This window comes from Hippopotamus amphibius, chromosome 7 (assembly GCF_030028045.1).
Source record: "Hippopotamus amphibius kiboko isolate mHipAmp2 chromosome 7, mHipAmp2.hap2, whole genome shotgun sequence".
In the NCBI taxonomy this organism is placed as follows: domain Eukaryota; kingdom Metazoa; phylum Chordata; class Mammalia; order Artiodactyla; family Hippopotamidae; genus Hippopotamus; species Hippopotamus amphibius.
In genome coordinates this window covers 50,348,580-50,373,737 of record NC_080192.1, presented here as the reverse complement: position 1 = coordinate 50,373,737, position 25,158 = coordinate 50,348,580, and the positions used below count along the sequence as shown (strand labels likewise).

The window sequence follows — 25,158 nt, the reverse complement described above, 5'->3', positions numbered from 1 at the left end:
ATTGAGGTATAATTGACATAGAATAAACTGTATATATTTAAAGTGTACAATTTGATATTTTTTTTTCTTATTAGTAATGTATATATGGCAATCCCAATCTGCCAGTTCATCCCCAACCCCCCAACCCTACTTTCCCCCCTTGGTGTCCATATATTTGTTCTCTATATCTGTGTCTCTATTTCTGCCTTGCAGACTGGTCGGTCTGTACCATTTTTCTAGATTCCGCATGTATGCGTTCATATATGATATTTGTTTTTCTCTTTCTGACTTCACTCTGTATGACAATCTTTAGGTGCATCCCTGTCTCTACAAATGTCCCAGTTTCGTCCCTTTTTATGGCTGAGTAATATTCCATTGTATATATGTACCACATCTTCTTTATCCATTCATCTGTCGATGGACATTTAGATTGCTTCCATGACCTGGCTATTGTAAATAGTGCTGCAATAAACATTGGGGTGCATGTGTCTTTTTGAATTGGTTTTCTCTGGGTATATGCCCAGTAGTGGGATTGCTGGGTCATATGGTAATTCCATTTTTAGTGTTTTAAGGAACCTCCATACTGTTCTCTATAGTGGCTGTATAACTTTACATTCCCACCAACAGTGCAAAAGGGTTCCCTTTTCTCCACACCCTCTCCAGTATTTACTGTTTGTCAATTTTCTGATGATATCCATTCTAACTGGTGTGAGGTGATACCTTATTGTAGTTTTGATTTGCATTTCTCTAATAATTAGTGATGTTGAGCAGCTTTTCATGTGCCTCTTGGCCATCCATATGTCTTCTTTGGAGAAATGCCTGTTTAGGTCTTCTGCCCGTTTTTTGATTTGGTTGTTTGTTTTTTGATATTGAGCTGGATGAAGTGTTTATATATTTTGGAGATTAATCCTTTGTTGATTTGTTTGCAAATATTTTCTCCCATTTTGAGGGTTGTCTTTTTGTCTTGTTTATAGTTTCCTTTGCTGTGCAAAAGCTTTTAAGTTTCATTAGGTCCCACTTGTTTATTTTTGTTTTTATTTCCATTACTTTAGGAGGTGGGTCAAAAAAGATCTTGCTGTGATTTATGTTGAAGAGTGTTCTGCCTATGTTTTCCTCTAAGAGTTTTATAGTGTCTGGCCTTACATTTAGGTCTTTAATCCATTTTGAGATGATTTTTGTGTATGGTGTTAGGGAGTGTTCCAATTTCATTCTTTTACATGTAGCTGTCCAGTGTTCCCAGCACCACTTATTGAAGAGGCTGCCTTTTCTCCATCGTATATCCTTGTCTCCTTTGTCATAGATTAGTTGACCATAGTTTATCCCTGAGCTTTCTGTCCTGTTCCATTGATCTGTATTTCTGTAGCATCACTTCTAATTATGGGTCTTAGGATAACAACATGAACAACATGACAGGTTGAGGACGTACTTGGGATAGGGGATCTTCTCCCTTACGCGTATGAGCTGTGTCACATCACTCTACCATTTATAAAATGGGAGTCCTACTGACAGTGCCTGTGGGACAGTTGTTGTGAAGGTTGAGGGCATTCATTGGTCTTGAGGAACTATATAATGTTAGTTTTTTGTAAATAATAGGTATTAAATTATCTACTCCAAATGAATTTATTTAAATTGAATATATTTATTTAAATCATTTGATCTTTATATTATAAACTTACTTAGCAAGCTTTTTTAAATAGTGGTTTACTCAAAATTGAATTAGTGAAGATTTAAATGATTATTATTGAGGATTTATTGTAGTTGCCACAGTTCTTCAAGGTGTATCCTTCCTACTTAGCGGCTTTCACTCTGCATGTGAAATTAATTGACATCCAACTTTATCTGTAAGCCTTTCCTCCTTTGTGTGTGTCCCCATCTCTGTTCCTTTGGGTTAGTGTTCATTCATATGTTACATTATTCTTTTTTTAAATGAGATTATTTAATAATAGGATTCTATAAATGCCTTTTTGTTTCTTTGTTTTTTTTTTTCTGTTATAGAAATCATTTATATTTCTTAACAAAAGTCAAGGGATAGCAAAGTATTTGAAGTAAAAGTTACTATTTCCTTTCTCATCCCTTCTCCCCTTCCCTGAGTCAGTCCCGTGAAGGTCACATACACAGGAAGAGCTTGGTGTTTCTCTTTTTCAATCTTACTATATCCATACACAGACATATATTAGTTTTACCTGAATTGGATCCTAAGCTGCGTATTGTTTTTTGACTTGTTTTTTATTACAGGCGAATAATTTGCAGGTGGTGTGGATTCTCACCACAGCTTAGTTCATAGGAAATGTTAGAAGAGCTGAAGAAAATGAGACTTAGATGGTGAAGAAACTGGCTTTCTTTGCCACTCCATTTAAATCCACCTGAAATATGTTTAGTTTTATTTCTGGCACCCATTCTTTACGTTAATGAGAATGTACTTAAAAAAAAAGTTGTTTCAGAATGGTAGAAGTGTTTAGCTGATGCTGTTTTCTACCTTAATTACAAACTTCAGCTGGAAAATGAGTCTCTTCTTTAAGAGAACTGAATAAATACTCCTTAGAGAGCCATATAGTACTTTTTTCATTAATAATTAACTATTATTGCTCAATACTTCAGTAAGAAGTATTTCTTAATAAGTTAATTATTTCCATTATTGCGAGGTACAAAGACCTAAGATAGACTTTGTAGCTGGGCTAGAATTCCAGAGATGTTAAAATATGCGAAAGAAATGTGTATCTTAGAATCAGTGAGGCGCAGTGTACATATTGATCTGGGAGATGCAGAGCGTGAGCAGAGCAAGGAGCTGAACAGCACGATCCTGTACGGGTGAAGGAAGGTCATGTTTTGTGAGACCTTTGGCAAACAGGGCTTGGCTGGAGGTGCGCTGAGTATTGGTCATCTGTTGATGATAATCCTTCCTTCATCTGAAAAATGAAGGGCTCAGCGTGCAACTAATTCAGTCTTCCTAGAGCAGGGATCACAAGCCCTCGGCTTTTTCATTCCCTTGTGATTTATCTGCTATGAGGGAAAGGCCCAAAAGCCTATAATGTTTTTACCCCAATTTGTATATCTTCTCTCTCTCCTGAGAAATGTTCCCTGATTGGTCGCATTGCTAAGAGAGATTAGAGGAAGCCTGCTTCTCAGTGCTCTGCGGAAGGACAAGTTGTAAGCGGACATCATCATTGTCAATGATCTGAGCTCTAAAAGAGGGAGGCCGGCTACCGTACCCCATTGGAAAAATTTCTTTTTGCGTCTAAGATCCTCAGTTTCACAATCGTAACAAGGATGTGGTCAGTGGTGGTAGTGAAAACTGTTTACCAGCTAGTAGGGTCCGGTCACTCTTGGAACGGGTGCCCTTCCTGGGTCAGGGTTAACCTTTTAGTTGTTGAATCGTGGGGAGATCTGGGGATTCTGGAGGAAGGAAAGACGTGGTTGGGGTGGGAGAGGGCATTGTGGTGTTTGGGGGGTAGCTATTTTCTAGTCAAAATAGAAATATCGCCATATTTTATACTGGTGTGTATCAGCTACCTGTCAGCCCTGTGTATAATAATATGTGTATCATATGCGTATTGTGAAGATTAAAGATGAAATCACACATGCAAAGCATGTAGATTCTCAAATTATAACTTATGACTACTAGTATCACCAGAACTTAAAACAGAAAGAAGTCTTATGTTAGTAATTATGTTACCTATTTTGTCTTGTTGCTCATATTTAAATCTGGCATTCACAAACCATCAGGAAATATGCAGTTATGATAGTACAGATTAGGGGCTGTCCTGGCTAGTGGTTGAGGGTAGAGAATCTGGAACCCTTGCCTCCATTCTCTTTTCTCTGGCTCTGGCTGATGAAGCAGATGAGGTTGAGGCTCCCATGGTGAACTTGTATCCCAGTGGGTGAGGTGTTTTCCTGGACCCCTTAGCAGGAATTCTGAATTAGCTTCTTCATTGAAGCAATGTTATAATTTAGTGCTTTTCTGTGTTAACTTTTTTCTCTTGAATTATCAGATTTATATTCTGCAGTGAGTACTTTACTCAAAGAAAAGGACCTAGAAGACGCAAAAACATCACAATTTATTGCATTTAGAAGGTAAAGCATTTACAATATTTTAATGTTTTCAATATAGCTTTTAAATCTCATACATTATTAATCTAGATGCTGTTGGGATGGGAGACTCTGGTAGTTCATCACTGTGAATTCTCTCTCATTTTGAGGTATTTTTTGGTAGACCCAGCAGAAAGCAGTTTCTAAAGAGGGCTCTTTCTTTCTTTTTATTTATTCATTCATTCATTGGCCATGCCTCGCAGCTTGTGGAATCTTAGTTCCCTAGGTATTTTTTGGTAGACCCAGCAGAAAGCAGTTTCTAAAGAGGGCTCTTTCTTTCTTTTTATTTATTCATTCATTCATTGGCCATGCCTCGCAGCTTGTGGAATCTTAGTTCCCTGACTAGGGATCGAACCTGGCCCCTTGTTAATGAGAGCACTGAATCCTAACCATTGCACTGCCAGGGAATTCCCTAAAGAGGACTCTGTCTACCAAATGTTATGTGTGGTAACTTGTAGGAAATCTGAATGGAAGGAAGTCTTATATTAAGGTCAAAATTACAAAATACCTTTTCCTAGAGAAAGTCCTGGAAACTTTTGATAGAATCCAGTATCTCATAATTGTTGGTAACGGAAATCCGCACAAAGGAGATTCCATAAAGGTGACCCTCGTGTTTTCCTGTGTTCCAGACAGGACTGTGATGTGATCAACGCCTGCTGCTGTAAGCACTACACGGGCCATCTAATCAAGTGAGGACAGTGCTTCCTGGATTCACTGTACTTTTGTTTGTTTTGACATTTATCACTGTAGCCGCGTATTTAAAAATCTTTTTTCTCCTTTGTGAAGTCAAATGATACTTCAATTAAATATAATATATATCCTTAGGAATAGACTTTTTGGTAATCAGTATAATAAGAAAAATAAAAAATAAAATTGTCCTTGTGGTTTCCTACCTCTAAGCTTCTCTAACATGAGTGTGGAGAATTCAGGACAATTTTTCAAATTAGAATGTATGTGGAATGTGTATAAGAACCTTAGCAACAGGATGCCTGCAGAAAGCACCTTAGTTGAACATCTATCAGGGAAATAGGAGTATAGAAGAGCCACTCTCTTCACACATAGGACAGACTAACTCACTTCTCTTGCACTTATCAATACCTACTATTTATTATAAAGTGCAGAGAACCCAGAGATGTGTGGGTTACAAGAGGAGCTCTCTGTCTATTGAGGAAAGACACAAAATACTGTGATGGGTAGCCCAACAAAGAGTTAAAAAGCACAAGATTGGGGCCATCCAGTCTGGGTCCCAGTAAGTGATCTTGGGCAGGTAATTTCACCTCTCTATGTCTGTAAAAGGGGATACTTACCAGAATTTCCCTCAGAAAGTTGTAGTAAGGATGAAATGAAATAATATACCTAAAGCACTTACTGGTATTATCACCAGCATTTATTCAGTTTGCTGCCATTATTCTGATTTAATGTCATAATTATTATAATAGAAATATGTATAAGTGCTGTAAGACTTGAACTGGGGTAATGATAAGAGAGATGAAGAGGAGAGGATGAATTTAAAAGGTAGAGTCAATAAGATTTTTGGTAACTTTTGGAATATAAAGGGAAAGAGAGACATCAGCCTTTATGCCAAGATTTCTAACTTGAAAAAATTCAACTGGGAAATGTCGTTGAGTTTGAGGTGCTGCAGAGAGTGTAGATAATGAGACCACAACAGTGGGAGCCTGATTTCTTGTTGACCTTTGGAGAACGAAAGTGATGTAAAGAGACTGGAAATTATTTTGAGAACTGGATCAGATCTGAGTGGAGTCAATGCTTAAAGAAAATGAAATTGAAGTTTTCCAAGCTCTGATGCTGTATTATTATTTTCTAACCCAGAAACCATCAGAATAGACTTGAATTTGGAGTTGGTGATAAAATTTGTTGTACCAGGAATGCATATCTCTCAGAGTTACTCCCTGAAAGTACCTACAACAGTCAACAAAATAATGAACTAAAGGCCAGTGGCGAGGACTTTAATGGTACTCCTCATGGTTTTGCTAAAAATAAGCATGACTTTGAAAGTGGTATTCGACTCTGCAACGGAGAAGTATTTTTCATAACAGGGGTAAGTGATAACAGAAAAATAGTACCTTTTTACCTATAAGGGATAGATTTGGTTTTCTTTTTGTTGCCCAAGGATTGATTGAGAATCTAATCAATCAGAGCTGGCATTCTTCTATAATTTTTTGTTAAGATTTTTGCTTTCGTGTCTATGAGAGATCTTGGTTGGTAGTTTTCTAGTGATACTTGTCTGATATTGGTGTCCGACTAATGCTGGCCTCATAAAATGAGTTGGGAAGTGTTCCTTTCTCTTACATTTTCTGGAAGACTTTGTGAAGAAACATATTTTTAATAAGTTTGAAGTGCTTGAGTAACAAAAAACAAGGGACAAGTGACACATTACATTTTACAAAGCATCCTTTCCTTGGTTGCTGCTTAAATATAGGAACTATAGAAGTGGTCACCTTGAATTTGTCCTCATTGTATAAACACCCTTTTAAACTTCCAAGCCTATTAGTCTTTAAAATCTGTGAGGAAAAGTAAACTCTTTGCAAAAAATATATGCAGACTTACGTAGAGCAAGAAGTGAAATGTATAGTCTTCAAAATAAGAAAGACGACACAGACTGTTCTCCAAAGAGTCAAATTAAGGTTAAATTTCAAGGACCAGGGGCTTCCCTGGTGGTGAAGTGGTTAAGACTCCAAGCTCCCAATGCAGGGGGCCCAGGTTCCATCCCTGGCCAGGGAACTAGATCCCATGTGCATGCTGCAACTAAGAGTTTGCATGCCACAACTAAGGACCTAAAACTAATGAGCCCGCCTGCTACAACTAAGGACCTAAAACTAATGAGCCCGTCTGCTGCAACTAAGACCCAGTGCAACCAAATAAATAAGTAAATAAATATTTAAAAAAATTTTCAAGAACCAAAAACTTCCATTTGTGTTTATTAAAATATTTGGGTGTGTCCATATTCAGTTGGTGCTCAAACATAAAACTTTTTGAAATTCTTAACAATTATGTATGCTATTTTATTTATAATGGGCTTGCATTTTATGTTCAACCCCAAAATAGACCTTTACAGTGTATATGTTTGAAAACATACAAAACAGTTATTTGTTTTGGTGACAGGATAAAACTGATATAACTTTTGGAAAGAAAAGATTTTTGACCATTAATAATATGGCTGGCTTCGAAGTAACTGTGGATTTTGGGAAACTAATGCAGTATTGTCACATAAAACATGCATGGGCAAGAACTATTCACACTTTTCAGGTAAGAATGGACTTTTATAAAGCAATTTCAATAGCTTGCCAAGGTAAAGTACCTTGCATTATTTTCTTCCTAATTTGTTTTGCTTTTATTATTTTTTAAATTAGGAAACAAAATACGCAGAAGTACAGAAACTACTGTACAGACGCAAACGTTTTGCTCTTTCTGCTTCAGAGCTCTATTTTCCGGATCTAGGACATAGTTAAAACCTCATCCTGTAGGCCTTCCCATGTCTCCCAGGGACAGAGGGGTCAGGACCAGGATGACAGTGTCACTGGGCATGGCACTCTTGTCTTTATTTAAAATTTTGATGTTTTGTTCATTGTGGATCCTTTTTGCTCTAAATTTTAACTTTTAAATTATTTTCTTAAAGTATAGTTGATTTCCAATATTTCAGGTGTACACAAAAGTCATTCAGTTTTACATATAAATATATACGTATATGTGTTTTCTGATTCTTTTTTCATTATTGGTTATTACAAAGATATTGACTATATCAGTAGTTCCCTGTGCTACGTAGTAGGTCCTTGTTGTTTATTTTATATGTGGTAGTGTGTATCTGTTAATTCCAAATCCCTAAGTTATCCCTCTCCACCCCTCCCTTTTCCCTTTGGTAACCATAAGTTTGTTTTCTATGTCTGAGAGACTGTTTCTGTTTTGTAAATAAGTTCATTTGTATCATTTTTTTACATTCCACATATAAGTGATATCATATGATATTTGTCTGTTTGACTTACTTCACTTAGTATGATAATCTCTAGGTCTGTCCATGTTGCTGCAGATGGCAGTATTTCATTACTTTTTTCTTTTTGGCTGCATTGCATGGCTTGTGGGATCTTAGTTACCTGACCAGGAATTGAACTCGGGCCCCGCAGTGGAAGCACCAAGTCCTAACCACTGGACTGCCAGGGAATTCCCTATTTCATTCTTTTTTATGGCTGAGTAGTATTCCTGTGTGTGTGTGTGTGTGTGTGTGTAAGTAACACATCTTCTTTATCCATTTTATGTGTTGATGGACATTTAGGTTGCTTCCATGTCTTGGGGTTATTGTAAATAGTGCTGCTGTTATTGTAAGTAGTGCTGCTGTGAACATTAGGGTGCATGTATCTTTTCAAATTAGAGTTTTCTTTGGATATATGCCCAGGAGTGGGATTGCTGGATCATATGGTAACTCTATTTGTAGTTTAGTCTTTTTTTTTCTTTTAATATTTTAAAAATGCAAATAACTTTATTTTTTGCCCACACCATGTGGTGCGGCTTACAAGATCTGAGTTCCCTGATCAGGGATTGAATCCATGCCCTTGGCAGCAAAAGCACAAGTCCTAACCACTGGACCGCCAGGGAATTCCCTATTTTTATTTTTTTAAGGAACTTCCATACTGTTCTCCATAGTGGCTGTACCAATTTACATTCCTACTAACAGTGTACGAGGATTCCCGTTTCTCCACACCCTCTCCAGCGTTTGTTATTTGTACTCTTTTTGTTGATCGCCACTCTGTCTGGTGTGAGGTGATACCTCATTGTAGTTTTGATTTGCATTTCTCTAATAATTAGCAATGTTGAGCATCTTTTCATGTTCGTGGTGGCCATCTGTATGTCTTTGGATAAATGCCTATTTAGGTTTTCTGCCCATTTTTTGATTGGGTTGTTTGTTTTCTTGATGTTGAGCTGTACGAGCTGTTTGTATATTTTGGAAATCAATCCTTTGTCAGTTGCATTGTTTGCAAATAATTTCTCCCAGTTGATAGATTGTCTTTTTATTTTGTTTATGGTTTCCTTTGATGTGCAAAAGCTTTTAAGTAGGTCCCATTTGCTTATTTTTTATTTTGTTTCCATTACTCTAGGAGATGGATCCCCCAAAATATTGCTGTGATTTATGTCAAAGAGTGTTCTGCCTTTGTTTTCATCCAGGAGTTTTAAAATATCTGGTCTTACATTTAGCTCTTTAATCCATTTTGAGTTTATTTTTATATATGGTGTTAGAGATTGTTCTAATTTCATTCTTTTACGTGTAGCTGTCCAGTTTTCCCAGCACCACTTATTGAAGAGACTGTCTTTTCTCCATTGTATATTCTTGCCTCTGTTGTCATAGATTAATTGACCATTAGTGCATGGGTTTATTTCTGGGCTTTCTATCCTATTGCATTGATCTATGTGTCTTTTTTTTGTGCCAGTACCATACTGTTTTGATGATTGTTGTTTTGTAGTATAGTCTGAAGTCAGGGAGCATGATTCCTTCAGCTCCGTTCTTCTTTCTCAAGTTTGTTTTGGCTATTTTGGGTTTTTGTGTTTCTATACAAATTAAAAAATTTTTTTGTTCTAGTTCTGTGAAAAATGTCATTGGTAATTTGATAGGGATTGCATTGAATCTTTAGATTGCCTTGGGTAGTATGGTCATTTTAACAATATTGATTCTTTTAATCCAAGAACATGGTATACTTTCCAACTGTTTGTGTCATCTTCAATTTTTCTCATCAGTGTCTTATAGTTTTTGGAGTACAGGTATTCTGCCTCCCTTTTATTCCTAGGTATTTTATTCTTTTTGAAGTATGGTAAATGGGATTGTTTCCTTAATTTCTCTTTCTGATAGTTCATTGTTAGTGTATAGAAATGTAACAGGTTTCTGTATATTAATTTTGTGTCCTGCAGCTTTACTGAATTCATTGATGAGTTCTAGTAGCTTTCTGCTGGCATCTTTAGGATTTTCTATGTATACTGTCATGTCATTTGCAAACAATAACAGTTTTACCTTTTCCTTTCCAATTTCGATTCCTTTTATTTGTTTTTCATCTCTGATGCTGTGGCTAGGACTTCCAAAACTATGTTTAATAAAAATGGTGAGAGTAGGCATCCTTGTCTTGTTCCTGGTCTTAGAGGGAATGCTTTCAGCTTTTTGTGATGTTAGCTGTGGGTTTGTCATATATGGCTTTTATTATGTTGAGTTATGTTCCCTCTGTGCTCACTTTCTGGAGAGTTTTTTATTTTTATTTTTTAATTTATTTATTTTGATTGCTGAGTTTCTTGGCATCCTCTTAAATTTTGTGTCTGAAGCAACTGCCTAATTTTTCTTCTCCTCATCCCAGCCCTTCCCACCCACCTCACAGGTGATTTCTGACCTGAACTTGTCTGTTCATATAGAAACAGGGTAACCACATTTTACCTAAATGGTATTGTATGGATTATATATATATTTGTATCTTCCTTTTTGTTTGCTTAACCAACTTTATTGGGTTATAATTTACAGACACATTTTAATTATGGAGTGGGATGGATTTTGATAAATGTATCCCCTTTCTCTACCTTTGTGAGATAAGTATTTTTGGGGGGGAATAATTTTAGATTTATAATAGAGTTGGGAAGTTAGTACAGAGAATTCCCGTATACCCTTCACCCAGCTTTCTGTAATATCAGCATCTTATATAACTATGGTATATTTGTCAAAACTAAGAAACTACTATTGATACAATAGTATTAACCAAAAAAAAAAAAAAAAACCCACTTTATTTGGATTTAACCAGTTTGTCCATTAATGTCCTTCTTCTGTTCCAGAATCTCATTCTGGACACCACATTGCATTTGGTGCAGCTTGCTTCTCAACTTTAATATTTTTAAAATTCTCATAAGTTATTTGTGGCTTTGTTATTTATCTCATTGTTTTGAATGCCTCTCTTTGCCATTGTTGTTTTGATGACAAAGCTTCATCAACCTTCATTTTTATGTAGAAAATTTTCTGTTAGCCTGTATTCTCTAATAGTAGGCAAACATTAATTAGCATGGGTTTTTTTTTTCTTTTTTTTCCCAGTGGATGGTGTTTTATTTATTAACTTAACCCATCTCAGTACCAGAAAGAATTTGAAATGGCTTAAAAAGTGCCCACAGTTGAATGTGACTTTCTAAAAGATAAATATATGTCAAGTGGAAAAAATAAACATGGTAAAAGGATTCCTGCCAGGAATGCATTGGAAAGCTGATATGCATAGTGTTCTATTTGCTTGTTAATGTTGACTGCAGATTTGGCTTCTAAGTTCCCCTAAGGCCAAAATTCCCAAAGCAAAGAGAGAAGCGGTCAATTGACTATGTCTACACCAGGTTAAAGCAAATGAACTAACAAATAGTTGTTGAGAAGGGCAAATGTTCCTAGCTGTGAGATCCTGGAGAAGTTTCTCCCATGGATCTTTATGATGGGAACTCTGGAATTCTGGAAACTCATATTCTTCAATTTTGGGAAATTTTCTTAAATAACTTCATTATCTCATCCTCAGCTTTCTGTTTTTCCTTTCTAGAACTTCTATTATATGGATATTGGACCTCCAGAACTGGTTACCTGCATTTCTTATCAGCTCTCCTATTTTCTATCTCATTAGTGTTTTGCTCTATTTTTGGAGAGAGTTCTTCAAATTTATAATCCAGTCTTTCTGTTGCTTTTCTAGACAAATAAGTAGTGAAGGATCATTGAATCCAGCTCTTATTTTGCGGTTGAAATAATGTCTCTTACCTCTGAGAACATTTGTGATTGTTGTCTTGTATCAGCATAGTTCTTTAAGTTCAGTTCAGTTCAACAAATATGTTGAGTTAGACTTTCTTCTCTGTGCTTGGTATAGGTGAGTCTATGAAATAGTCAATGATACTTGACATTATGAGGATTACATTTGGTGGGGAAGAGGACAGAGCAAGACATAATTGTAAAAAAGTAAGTAAACTACTACGTGAGAAGGTTATAAATGCTGTGGAATAGGGGTGGGGGTGAGGTGCAGTTGTAATTTTAAATAGGTGATCAGGGTAGGCCTTACTGGGAAGGTGGCATTTGAGCAAAGACTTGAAGGAGGTAATGAATTTAAACCATGTGAATATCTGGGAGAAGACCATTCTAGGTAGAGAGAATAGCCAAGGCCAAAGTTCTACAGCGGGAGGCTGTCTGGCAGGTTTGAGAAACAGGAACAGCAAGGAGGCCAGTGTGGGAGAGTGACGGGAGATGAGGTCAGAGGAGTAATGTGGGCCAGGTCACCTCCTGGGGCCTTCTAGGACTGTATTATCCAATATGGTAGCCAAATCTGGTCCACCATCTGTTTTGGTAGGTAAATTTTTATTGGAACACAGTCCCACATTCATTTACATGTTGGTTACGGCTGCTCTTGCACTACAAAGGAAGTATTGAGTGGTTGCCGTAGAGACCATCTGGCCTACAAAGCCTAAAATACTGATACTTGACCCTTCACAGAAGAAGTTTTTTGCCTCTCACTCTAAGGTCCATATAGACTTTCAGATTCTAGGTCCATAAAATCATGAAAGGTATTAATGGTTTGTGTCCATTTGTACCAGTTGAGTTTCAGAACAAATTTAGAGAAGTAAATAAATAAAACTTGTCTCCTTTAAGATTGACAGTTCTTAATGATTTGAGGAAGATTTAAAGACATGGGCAAATGATTTTTTTTTTTAACTAATTATTTACTTTTATCTGCATTGGGTCTTTGTTGCTGCGTGCGGGCTCTCTGTAGTTGTGGAGAGTGGGGGCTCCTCTTCACTTCAGCGCGAGGGCTTCTCATTGCCTTGGCTTCTCTTGTTGCGGAGCACAGGCTCTAGGCGTGTGGGCTTCAGTAGCTGTGGCTCACGGGCTCCAGAGCGCAGGCTCAGTAGTTGTGGCGCACAGGCTTAGTTGCTCCGCGGCATGTGGGATCTTTCTGGACCAGGGATGGAACCTGTGTCCCCTGCATTGGCAGGCAGATTCTTAGTCACTGCGCCACCAGGGAAGCCCCATGGGCAAATGATTAATAGCAGGTTATTGAGGTGAAGGTAAGTGCCCATGTCCCACTTTCTGAGGACAGCTTTGGCTGACAATCTAATTGTTATCCTCATTCATTCAGTGAGACACCTGATAAAGAACAGTGAGCAAGACAGACGTGGTTCTGCCTTCACAGGGCTTAGAGTCCAGTAAGGAATACAGTTAAGAAGGCAGTTGGTGACACTCTGGTAAAAATACTGTGATAGAGGAAGTGCAGGGTGCGGGAAAGTCCATGGATGGGGCAGCTGTACTGGAAGTGGGCCAGATGAAGACCGGGGACTGGAGAGCACAGGCAGGACCACAGGGGAGTTCTTTATGCTGGATGAAGCCCGGCTCATGGGAAGAAAGGGGAAAGGAAGGAGGGGAACAGGGCCAAGGCTGGCTCTTGGAGGGTGACATTGGGCATTAAGGAGTTAGGACTGTTTTTTGTTTTTTTTTTTTTGAGCGCCTGGGAGCCATTTTAAGCAGAATTTGATGTAACTGGATTTGCATTTGACAGATAGCCCTGTGGTTTCTGTGAGAACAGTGTATTGCCGTAAATATGGGTACAGGGAGACTGATTATATGAGGCTGTTACGTTTTTCTCAGTGATACTGAATTGATGATTAAGAACTCCGCTAAGTTTAGGTGGACATTTACCTGTTTACGAAAATACAGTATAAAGTCCAAGGGGGCATGGGGGGATGGTGCTGTATATCTAGCAAATGTATTTAGCATTTGTAGAATTAAATATCATTGAAGTTCATTTCTGAGATTCAGCAGCATTGGAAGGAAGTATTTATCAAACGTTTATGGTCTGAAGAGTTGGTTCAAACGCTGTGTCCAGGAAGGTAGAAGTGCTTGGTGTGTACAGGGTTTTTGTTTTAGTGCAGATCTGTATTTTCTACATGCCTCATCTTGTTGGTCTCCCCAATTCCTCTTTCAGCAGAGGAACTGAGGGGACATTGGGAGCGAGAGTGGCTCCAACCCCTTCTTAGTTTATATTGGCACTGAAAATATAGGGACTAAGAATAGCCACGATTTGTTATTGTTTTCTGTGAGAGATGTCTGGTGATTCATTTCCAAGGAATGTAGTAAAAGGTTGTGGACGTGACCAAAGGCTCCTACGGGCAAAAGTTGGCAGCCAAAAGTAACAGAACAAAGGGAGGCATGGTAACAGTCACCTCATCATGAGGGAAGTCTAAGCCCTCCAATCAAATAGTAACAAAGTACATATTGTAACCTCATTCGTAGGGGATGTTCGGGAAAGTGTGTGAACCCTGTAGTACTCAGCCAATGAGGAACCAGGGGAGGGGTTTGCGAACCAGGGGATAAAATGCCTGCTGTGGTGGTCCTGGGGTGTGCTTGTGCCAGACACCTGCTCTTGCAAGACCGTTATTAAAGTCTCGCTTTGCTGTGCTCTGAGCTTCCATGTCCTTTCTTTGGTAATTGGACAGGTGAACTTTGTTCCCCACATTTTCTTGAAATTGGTTTCTCACAGTTACATGGTGACAGTGGCATTCTTCTTGCCTATGGTATAGTTCCTGGTTTGCTAAACCCAAAAAACAGGTTCGTTGTTCTCTTTTGTCTTATCTTGATAAAAGTAATAAATGGTTCAACATGGAAAAATATGGAACGTAGAAGAAAAAAAAATCATCCATATGCCCTCCATTTGGAAACAGTACTGGTTAAATTTTTGGTAGAATTTCCATCCTGCTTTGTGATTTACTTTGTTGTTGTTACATATTTATGTTCACTTTGTATTTTTGATCAGAGTAATTTTATTTTGTGTTACATAGTTGTCATCATTTTTTTATATATCTGTATCAAGTTTTAAAAATTTTGTTATATTTTAAAGCATCTTTGATGTTTGCAACATATATAGATACATGATATAGAAAAATAAATATATACATATATGTTTATTCTCCTATTGGATGTTTCTGATGTCTGTTTTTTGTTATATAAGTGACGGTGGGATAAACACATTTACATATAAAGCCCATACAACTATTTCAATTTCTTTTATTAGGGAAGATTGAGCACTGCATCGCTTTAAAGTTTATTGCTGGGTTTCCGCAAGCCCGTTATGGAGCTATGACACCCAAACTTAGCAGCATAATTAGGAAGCGGGAATTCTAGGGTAATGAATAAAAAGGAATCCATCAGATGGATGCATTTGAAAACACTGGCCAGGTAGTGTGCGCTTGAGCGCACTTTGAGGACTTGTCTCCTTTCTGCCTTTGTAGACTGTCCAGAGACATGAACCCGTTATGCAGTATTAAATCTCCTTTGTGCATTATTTTCTCTCAGGGATCGGAGGAGAAGACAGTCGTGTATGTGGTCGGGAAGGCCGGCCGCCAGCACTGGCAGCATGTGTACACCGCGGTGACCCGGGGCCGCTGCAGAGTGTATGTCATTGCAGAAGAGTCTCAGCTTCGGAGTGCAGTTACAAAAATCAGTGTTCGCAGAAAAACTCGTTTAAAACATTTTTTGCAAAACAAGCTCTCCGAGAGCTGTGCATCACCAGCAGAGTTTGCATCCCCATCAAAGAGCCCTGAAGACAGCAGGAGACCCAGCACACAGCCGTCAGCATCCCCACTCCCTACAGTCACAGCTGACATGGTGACAGATGATGTCCCCAGAAGGAGGGCCTCTGTGGCTGGTGACACGCTGTTTGCCTTTGCTGAAGGATGGAAATCATCTGATGAAGTGCATATACCTGAGGATCCATCACAATCTAGAGGGTCCAAAAGAACGAGCTGCGTGAACAATGCTGAAAGTCCAAACAAAGTTCTTATGGTAGGACTGACGTTCAGGTTTTATTTAAATACTGCTGGCCTCAATGTGGTTATAAATGACTCTGTATTTTTATTAATTCTACATAGTGCTGCAGGACTTAAAAAACAAGTGTTCCTCTCACTTCTGTCACATTTCCTCTCTGTTTCTATATCCGGTTGACCCTTAGCTTGATCTTGGTTGGATGTTTCTCCCTCTGCTTGAGGCTGGCACTCTGGACAAGGTCAGTGGACTGATGGGAGGGGTCGCGCGCCAGGAGACACTTCCTAGTCTTCCTGCACCCTCTTTCCTCATCACCTTCCCCTCCCTTTCACAGCCCATAGTCCTGCTTTTACCCCCACAGCTCCATTGAAGCGGCTGGTCCCAGTCATCATCTTCTTATCAGCTTCAGAGGCCTTTTCTTGGGTCTCATTTTGGACTTTCCCCCCGACAGTTAATATTTGTAACTGCAGTTGCTGTTTCCACGTGTCCTTCCCTTGGTTTCTGTGTTCCCTCCCCTCTAACTCTTCCCCTCTGTCTCTGGCTCACCTTCCTTTCACGTCTTCACTCCTTTTCTTCCCCTCCTCTGACTGGAGACATGTCCCCCGGGCTCAGTTTTTTTCCCTTGAGAACTGATCCCGTTCTCTCCGTTTTAGCTGTCACCTTTGCACTGGTGATTTGGTCACCAAGTAGTTTTCAGCCATCCACTACATTCCAGGCGCTGGGAATTCAAAGATAAGTGACAGTCCCCACTCTTGCCCGGGTGGCACATGGTGGAGACGAGCATGGCTGTGTGAGTAACGTGGTGTTTTCCTGAATGCTCTCAACACCGAAGAGGACGTAAAGAACCCCCACCCCCCCATTTATGTATTTGTTCCTAGAGGTTGACTTTCTGGAACCACAGCCCAACCTCTTACTCTCTTTTCTGATTTCTCCATTTCAAACACCGTTCTCCCAGTTATACAAGCTTAAAATCTTGGAGTCACTTTAGATTAACCTTGCTTTCACCCTTTACCTCTGGTTAGTTGCTGGGTTTATTGCAAAATGTCTCTCAGGGATTTCTTCCATCCCATTTTGTCTGTGATATTTTGTCTGTGATATTTTAGATCTTGACATTCTTGGATGACTGCTGACCTGGCTGTCTTCCCCTCTCTTGCTCCCATTCTGCTAATACTCCCTACACATTGTTACCAAATTCACCCCCTTAAGTGCTCAGCTCTTTCCTTTGATCAGAAGCCTTCAGTGGCTCTCTGGTTCCTACTACGTAAATTCCAGGCGATCTAGCTTGGCATTTGAGACCTTTCTCTGTTTGATTCCATTTTCCCCAGCATCATTTCATTTATTTCCCACTGTTCCTTTTTTTCTTTTTTTTTTTTTGCTTTAGTCAATCTGGTCTCTTCATTCACTGCATTGAACCAAACTTCTTCTCATCTCTTGCTTTTGGTTTTTGTTGTGCAGTTGGCTTGGATTCCTCCTTTTCTCTGCCTCTTCTCTTTCAGCATTTGGAAAAAAAACAATGTCGCTCCTCTGCTAATCACTGATCTAAATGTTGAAGGGAGAAAAACAGACAGGTCCCTGGCTTCATGGCCATTATATTGTACCAATGGGTCATAGGCAGTCAGTACCAGAGAAAATAAAAATTTCAGATCAAGAAAGAGTCTATGAAGAAAATACAGGTAACGAGGTAGGTAATGGTCAGTAGGGGTAATGGGAGCAGGAGGTGCTACTCTGCCCTTGTGGTCTGGTAAGTCCTCGCTGAGGAGGTGACATGTGAGCTGAGCAGTAAATGATGCAAAAAAGCCAGCCAGGTGAGGCCCTGAGGAAGCGCATCCGGGGCAGAGGGTGTAGAAGATGCAAAACTGAAAAGCAAATGACCTTATTGGAAGAGGAAGGGAGACCAGTATGCCTAGTGAATGAGGAAGAGAGAATATGCGATGATCTTAGAGAGCTCGGCAGAGCCACAGGAGGCAGCTGGGATTTTATCCTACTTGCAGCGGGAATCCACTGGAGGGCTTTAGGCAAAGATGTGATATCATCCAATGTATGCTTGACAAGCATCCCTCTGATTGCTGTGGAGAGTGACCTGTGGAAAGGAAGGTAGAAGTAAGAAGACCAGTCAGGGTTGTCCCAGGGAGAGCAGTGAAAGAGCAGGGAGGGTGATGAGAAGTGGTTGGATTCTTAATGGCCTTTGGAGGTGGAGTCTGTTTGACTTGCTTATTGGATGTGAAGGGGTGAAACAAGCAGTAACCCAGGATGATTCCTAGATTTCTGCCTCAAGCAACTTGGTGAATTTTATGGTGGAAAAGACAGGAGGAGAACTGTTTGGGAAGTGAAGAGTTCTCTTTTGGCATGTTATATTTAGGTTATCAATTGGATGTATATGTGGACTTGCTGAGAATGTCCAGTTAGGGTCATTCTCATACAATGGTGGGTTAATTTCAGGAAACAGCACAGATAGAGGAGGAGGCCTCAAGACTGAGTTCTGGGGGTACTCTTAACTTTCAGAGGTCTGGCAGAGGAGGAGGGACTGTCCAAGGTGACTGAAAAGAAGTACGAGTGAGAGAAAAGGAAGACTAGGGTGATGTGGAGGGGACAAAAGCCTGCCTAGGGCAGACTGGTCAGAGACTAGGCGGTGAGAGAGTGGAGGAAGCAGTAGAGGCAGGGTGCTTGAAGGTAGCTATGAAAAGCAGCAGAGAGATAGGGTTGTATCTGGATGGAGGACTCATGGTCAAGGAAGGATTTACTGGTTTATTGATTTTGGATGGGTACGTTAAAGCATCCTAGGGTATTCATGGAATGGTCCAATGGAAAACAAGAAGTGGATGATTCAGAGAGAGGGGATAATTGCAGGAATGGAGTCCTAAAGTGGATGAGATGGGAAAATTCAGAGCATAAGTAGAAGGGTTTCCTCTAGATAGGATTGGGGATGCGGGACCCTTCTTTCATTGTGGTGTGTGTGTGATACATATACACATATATATAATGGAATATTACTCAGCCATAAAAAGGAAAGTGATAAAAGTAGACATAGCAGAAAATAAGTTTTTCCTTTTTTTTTTTTCTTCAGAATAGTAGGATCACTGCTGATTCTGTTTCATTCTGTACTCCACACCAACTCTGCTGAGATGGAATTTCCATCTCAGTGAAGCATCTTTTTTTTTTTTTTAAATTAACTGTGTTACCTCTTACAAAGACCCTGGGATAAATAAAGCTTTTTTGACCTGTAGCAGAAAACAGAAGTAGTTCCAAGGAGAGGGTCTTTTTCTAAAAGTTTCTTGCTTTTTATTTCTTAGCACCGACGTGGTATGGGGGAATTATGGTTTATAGGGTGGTATGAAGAGAAATTGGCAGTACTGTTCATCATCAGTCTTCAGCTTGCCAAAGCTTTTACCCTGTGGTGGAGGCTAATGTCACAGAAGTGTCTGGAACACAAAGAGCGGCGGTGGGGGCTGCCCAGTGCGGGCTGTGATCCCTGCAGGGTGGCAGCAGCACAAGCAAAGTTCTCTAACTGAAGAGGATAAGTTTTCTCACGTGGTTCACCACAAGTATATGGCATTTACAAGAATCCCAAGAAATAGGGAAACTAGAATTCAAAGCTTCAGGACTTCTGTAAATTAGGGACTTCTGTGCTTCGTGATTCTGGACTTTCAGGTGCATTGAGATGTGTCATTTGTGAAAGGTCAAATTCAATGACCAAGGTTGCCTACATATCCATCCTTCATATGGAAATTCTATACATACTAGTGACTAAAGTACCTGAGCCCCTCCTTCCTAGGTGAAAGCTTTTGCTTTTCCATCGATTAATAGCTTCAGGTTTGGAAAAAAGTCCTCAAAGAAAATGTTGACCTGATTTTTTTTTCTTTTGCCTAGCTTCCCTTCATCAAAGAAAAGAAAAAAGGGTTGGGGGACAAAAATTACTCTTAAAATAAAAACGTGTAAAATATTGCTAAAATTTATCATGTTTAAAGCAGTGATTTCCAGAATCTTTTGAAAGAAAATGACATTTTCACTTAAAAAAAAAAAAAAAAGCTAGGAAAGACATCATCACATAGTCCCTAAATAAAGATAATCCTTGTATTACTCAGGCTTCCCTAGAGAAATAGAAGGAATAAGGTGTGTCTCTGTCTATCTGGAATGAGGTGTCCAGAATCTGCAAATAGACTGGCATAGGAGACTCAGAGAAGAGTTGATGTTGCATTTCAAGTCTCTAAGGCAGGCTGCTGGCAGAATTCCTTCTTCCTGGGGGGAGGTCAGGGTTTTCTGTTAAGGCTTTCAGTTGATTGGATGAAGCCCACCTATGGAGGGTAATCCACTTTACTCAGTCTACTGATTTAAATGTTAGTCTTATCTAAAAAATACCTTCAAAGAAACGTCTAGAACAATATGCAACAGAATATCGGGGTACTGTGGCTTAGCCAAGTTGACACATGAAATTAACCATCCCAGTCCCCCAAATTGGACAGATTTAGCGTGATGAATGATGACTTGAATTTTGATTATTTTTCTCCTTCCCTTTGGTGGTGAGTCTTTTTGTAACTGTACTGATCATTGACTGGTGCCTGGGAATCACTGACAGTACCAAGAGTACACTTGTGTCCTTGCCATGTTTTGTCTTAACCACACCTATGGCTGGATCACGATGGACGTGCATTCCGGGCCGTCGGTGGTCATACAAGGCTTCACTCATAGAAGGAACCCATGCTTGTTTCAATGTTCTCTGCTTGCCATCTTGAAATTCTTATTTTTTTTTTTTAATTATTTTTTGGGGGGGTACACCAAGTTCAATCATCTGTTTTTATACACATATCCCCTTATTCCCTCCCTCCCTCAACTCCCCCCCCACCCTCCCTCGAGTCCCCCCCACCCTCCCCATCCCAGTCCTCTAAGGCATCTTCCATCCTCGAGTTGGACTCCCTTTGTTATACAACAACTTCCCACTGACTATCTGTTTTACAGTTGGTACTATATATATGTCTGTGCTACTCTCTCGCTTCGTCTCAGCTTCCCCTTCACCCCCCGCCCCCTCCCAAACCTCGAGTTCTCCAGTCCATTCTCTGCATCTGCGTCCTTGTTCTTGTCTTGTCACTGAGTTCATCAGTACCATTTTTAGATTCCGTATATGTGAGTTAGCATACAGTATTTGTCTTTCTCTTTCTGACTTACTTCACTCTGTATGACAGACTCTAGGTCTATGCACCTCATGACATATAGCTCCATCTCATGCCTTTTTATAGCTGAGTAATATTCTATTGTATATATGTGCCACATCTTCTTTATCCATTCATTTGTTGATGGGCATTTCGGTTGCTTCCATGTCCTGGCTATTGTAAATAGTGCTGCAATAAACATTATGGTACATGTTTCTTTTGGGATTATGGTTTTCTTTGGGTATATGCCCAGGAGTGGGATGACTGGATCATATGGTAGTTCTATTTGTAGTTTTTTAAGGAATCTCCAAATTGTTTTCCATAGTGGCTGTACCAACTTACATTCCCACCAACAGGGCAGGAGAGTTCCCTTTTCTCCACACCCTCTCCAACATTTGTTGTTTCCAGATTTTGTGATGATGGCCATTCTGATTGGTGTGAGGTGATACCTCATTGAGGCTTTGGCTTGCATTTCTCTGATGATGAGTGATGTTGAGCATCTTTTCATGTGTGTGTTGGCCATCTGTATGTCTTCTTTGGAGAAATGTCTATTTAGGTCTTCCGCCCATTTGTGGATTGGGTTATTTGCTTTTTGGTGTGAAGCTTCATGAGCTGCTTGTATATTTTGGAGGTTAATCCTTTGTCCGTTGTTTCATAGGCAACTGTTTTTTCCCATTCTGAGGGTTGCCTTCTAGTCTTGTTTATGGTTTCTTTTGCTGTGCAAAAGCTTTTAAGTTTCATGAGGTCCCATTTGTTTATTCTTGATTTTATTTCCATGATTCTAGGAGGTGGGTCAAAAAGGATGTTGCTTTGATGGATGTCATAGAGTGTTCTGCCTATGTTTTCCTCTAGGCGTTTTATAGTGTCTGGCCTTACATGTAGGTCTTTAATCCATTTGGAGTTTCTTTTTGTGTATGGTATTAGGAAGTGTTCTAATTTCATTCTTTTCCATGTTGCTGTCCAATTTTCCCAGCACCACTTATTGAAGAGGCTGTCTTTTTTCCATTGTATATTCTTGCCTCCTTTGTCAAAGATAAGGTGCCCATATGTGTTTGGGCTTACTTCTGAGTTCTCTCTTCTGTTCCATTGATCTTCCTTTCTATTTTTGTGCCAGTACCATACTGTCTTGATCACTGTGGCCTTGTAGTATAGTTTGAAGTCAGGAAGCGTGATTCCACCAACTCCATTTTTCCTTCTCAAGATTACTTTGGCTGTTCGGGGTCTTTTGCGTTTCCATACAAATTGTAAGATTTCTTGTTCTAGTTCTGTGAAAAATGCCATTGGTAATTTGATCGGGATTGCATTGAATCTGTAAATTGCTTTGGGTAGTACAGTCATTTTCACTATGTTGATTCTTCCAATTCAGGAACATGGTATGTCCCTCCATCTGTTTGTGTCATCTTTGATTTCTTTCATCAATGTCTTAAAGTTTTCTGCATACTGATCTTTTGCCTCCTTAGGCAGGTTTATTCCTAGGTATTTGATTCTTTTTGTTGCAATGGTGAATGGGAGAGTTTCCTTAATTTCTCTTTCTGCTCTTCCGTTGTTAGTGTATAGGAATGCAAGAGATTTCTGTGCATTAATTTTGTATCCTGCTACTTTACTAAACTCATCAATGAGTGCTAGCAGTTTTCTGGTAGAGTCTTTAGGGTTTTCTATATATAATATCATGTCATCTGCAAAGAGTGACAATTTTACTTCTTCTTTTCCAATTTGGATTCCTTTTATTTCTTTTTTTTCTCTGATTGCTGTGGCTAAAACTTCCAAAACTATGTTGAATAATAATGATGAGAGTGGACACCCTTGTCTTGTTCCTGTTCTTAGAGGGAATTCTTCCAGTTTTTCCCCATTGAGAACGATGGTGGCTTTTGGTTTCTCATATATGGCCTTTATTATGTTGAGGTAATTTCCTTCTATGCCCATTTTCTGGAGAGCTTTTTATTATAAATGGATGTTGAACTTTGTCAAAAGCTTTTTCTGCATCTATTGAGATGATCATATGGTTTTTATCCTTCAATTTGTTGATATGATGTATCATGTTGATTGATTTGCGTATATTGAAGAAACCTTGCATCCCAGGGATAAACCCCACTTGATCACGGTGTATGATTTTTTTTTTTTTTTTTTTTTTCATTTTATTTTATTTTATTTTTTTTTGGGGGTACACCAGGTTCAATCAATTGTTTTTTTTTACACATATCCCCATATTCCCTCCCTTCCTTGACGCCCCCCCCTCGATTCCCCCCCACCCTCCCTGCCCCAGTCCTCTAAGGCATCTTCCATCCTCGAGTTGGACTCCCTTTGTTATACAACAACTTCCCACTGACTATTTTACAGGTGGTAGTATATATATGTCTGTACTACTCTCCCGCTTCTTCTCAGTTTCCCCTTCACCCCCCGCCCCCTCCCATACCTCGAGTTCTCCAGTCCATTCTCTGTATCTGCTTCCCTGTTCTTGTCACTGAGTTCATCAGTACCATTTTTATATTCCGTATATGTGAGTTAGCATACAATATTTGTCTTTCTCTTTCTGACTTACTTCACTCTGTATGACAGATTGTAGTTCTATCCACCTCATTACATATAGCTCCATCTCATCCCTTTTTATAGCTGAGTAATATTCCATTGTATATATATGCCACATCTTCTGTATCCATTCATTTGTTGATGGGCATTTAGGTTGCTTCCATGTCCTGGCTATTGTAACGAGTGCTGCAATAAACATGATGGTACAAGTTTCTTTTGGGATTATGGTTTTCTTTGGGTATATGCCCAGGAGTGGGATGACTGGATCATATGGTAGTTCTATTTGTAGTTTTTTAAGGAACCTCCAAATTGTTTTCCATAGTGGCTGTACCAACTTACAGTCCCACCAACAGTGCAGGAGAGTTCCCTTTTCTCCACACCCTCTCCAACATTTGTTGTTTCCAGACTTTGTGATGATGGCCATTCTGATTGGTGTGAGGTGATACCTCATTGTGGCTTTGACTTGCATTTCTCTGATGATGAGTGATGTTGAGCATCTTTTCATGTGTTTGTTGGCCATCTGTATGTCTTCTTTGGAGAAATGTCTATTTAGGTCTTCTGCCCATTTGTGGATTGGGTTATTTGCTTTTTTGGTATGAAGCTGCATGAGCTGCTTGTATATTTTGGAGGTTAATCCTTTGTCCGTTGTTTCATAGGCAATTATTTTTTCCCATTCTGAGGGTTGCCTTTTAGTCTTGTTTATGGTTTCTTTTGCTGTGCAAAAGCTTTTAAGTTTCATGAGGTCCCATTCGTTTATTCTTGATTTTATTTCCATGATTCTAGGAGGTGGGTCAAAAAGGATGTTGCTTTGATGTATGTCAAAGAGTGTTCTGCCTATGTTTTCCTCTAGGAGTTTGATAGTGTCTGGCCTTACATGTAGGTCTTTAATCCATTTGGAGTTTATTTTTGTGTATGGTGTTAGGAAGTGTTCTAATTTCATTCTTTTACATGTTGCTGTCCAATTTTCCCAGCACCACTTATTGAAGAGGCTGTCTTTTTTCCATTGTATACTCGTGCCTCCTTTGTCAAAGATAAGGTGCCCATATGTGTTTGGGCTTACTTCTGAGTTCTCTATTCTGTTCCATTGATCTTCCTTTCTATTTTTGTGCCAGTACCATACTGTCTTGATCACTATGGCCTTGTAGTATAGTTTGAAGTCAGGAAGCCTGATTCCACCAACTCCATTTTTCCTTCTCAAGATTGCTTTGGCTATTCGGGGTCTTTTGCGTTTCCATACAAATCGTAAGATTTCTTGCTCTAGTTCTGTGAAAAATGCCATTGGTAATCTGATCGGGATTGCATTAAATCTGTAAATTGCTTTGGGTAGTACAGTCATTTTCACGATGTTGATTCTTCCAATCCAGGAACATGGTATATCCCTCCATCTGTTTATGTCATCTTTGATTTCTTTCATCAATGTCTTAAAGTTTTCTGCATACAGATCTTTTGCCTCCTTAGGCAGGTTTATTCCTAGGTATTTTATTCTTTTGGTTGCAATGGTGAATGGGAGAGTTTCCTTAATTTCTCTTTCTGCTCTTCCGTTGTTCGTGTATAGGAATGCAAGAGATTTCTGTGCATTAATTTTGTATCCTGCTACTTTACTAAACTCATCAATGAGTG

The 25,158-nt window shown here is 39.3% G+C and overlaps 1 protein-coding gene across 1 annotated transcript in view; it reads left to right on the top strand.

Moving 5' to 3' along the window:
- HELB (DNA helicase B) overlaps window positions 1-25,158 on the top strand; it is a 57,672-nt gene that overhangs the window by 15,923 nt on the left and 16,591 nt on the right. The window contains exons 8-12 of the mRNA XM_057741790.1: window positions 3,969-4,050; window positions 4,695-4,754; window positions 5,896-6,124; window positions 7,189-7,332; window positions 15,401-15,889. Of these exons, the coding sequence (XP_057597773.1) occupies window positions 3,969-4,050; window positions 4,695-4,754; window positions 5,896-6,124; window positions 7,189-7,332; window positions 15,401-15,889 (1,004 nt within the window). The remainder of the gene's footprint in view (window positions 1-3,968; window positions 4,051-4,694; window positions 4,755-5,895; window positions 6,125-7,188; window positions 7,333-15,400; window positions 15,890-25,158) is intronic.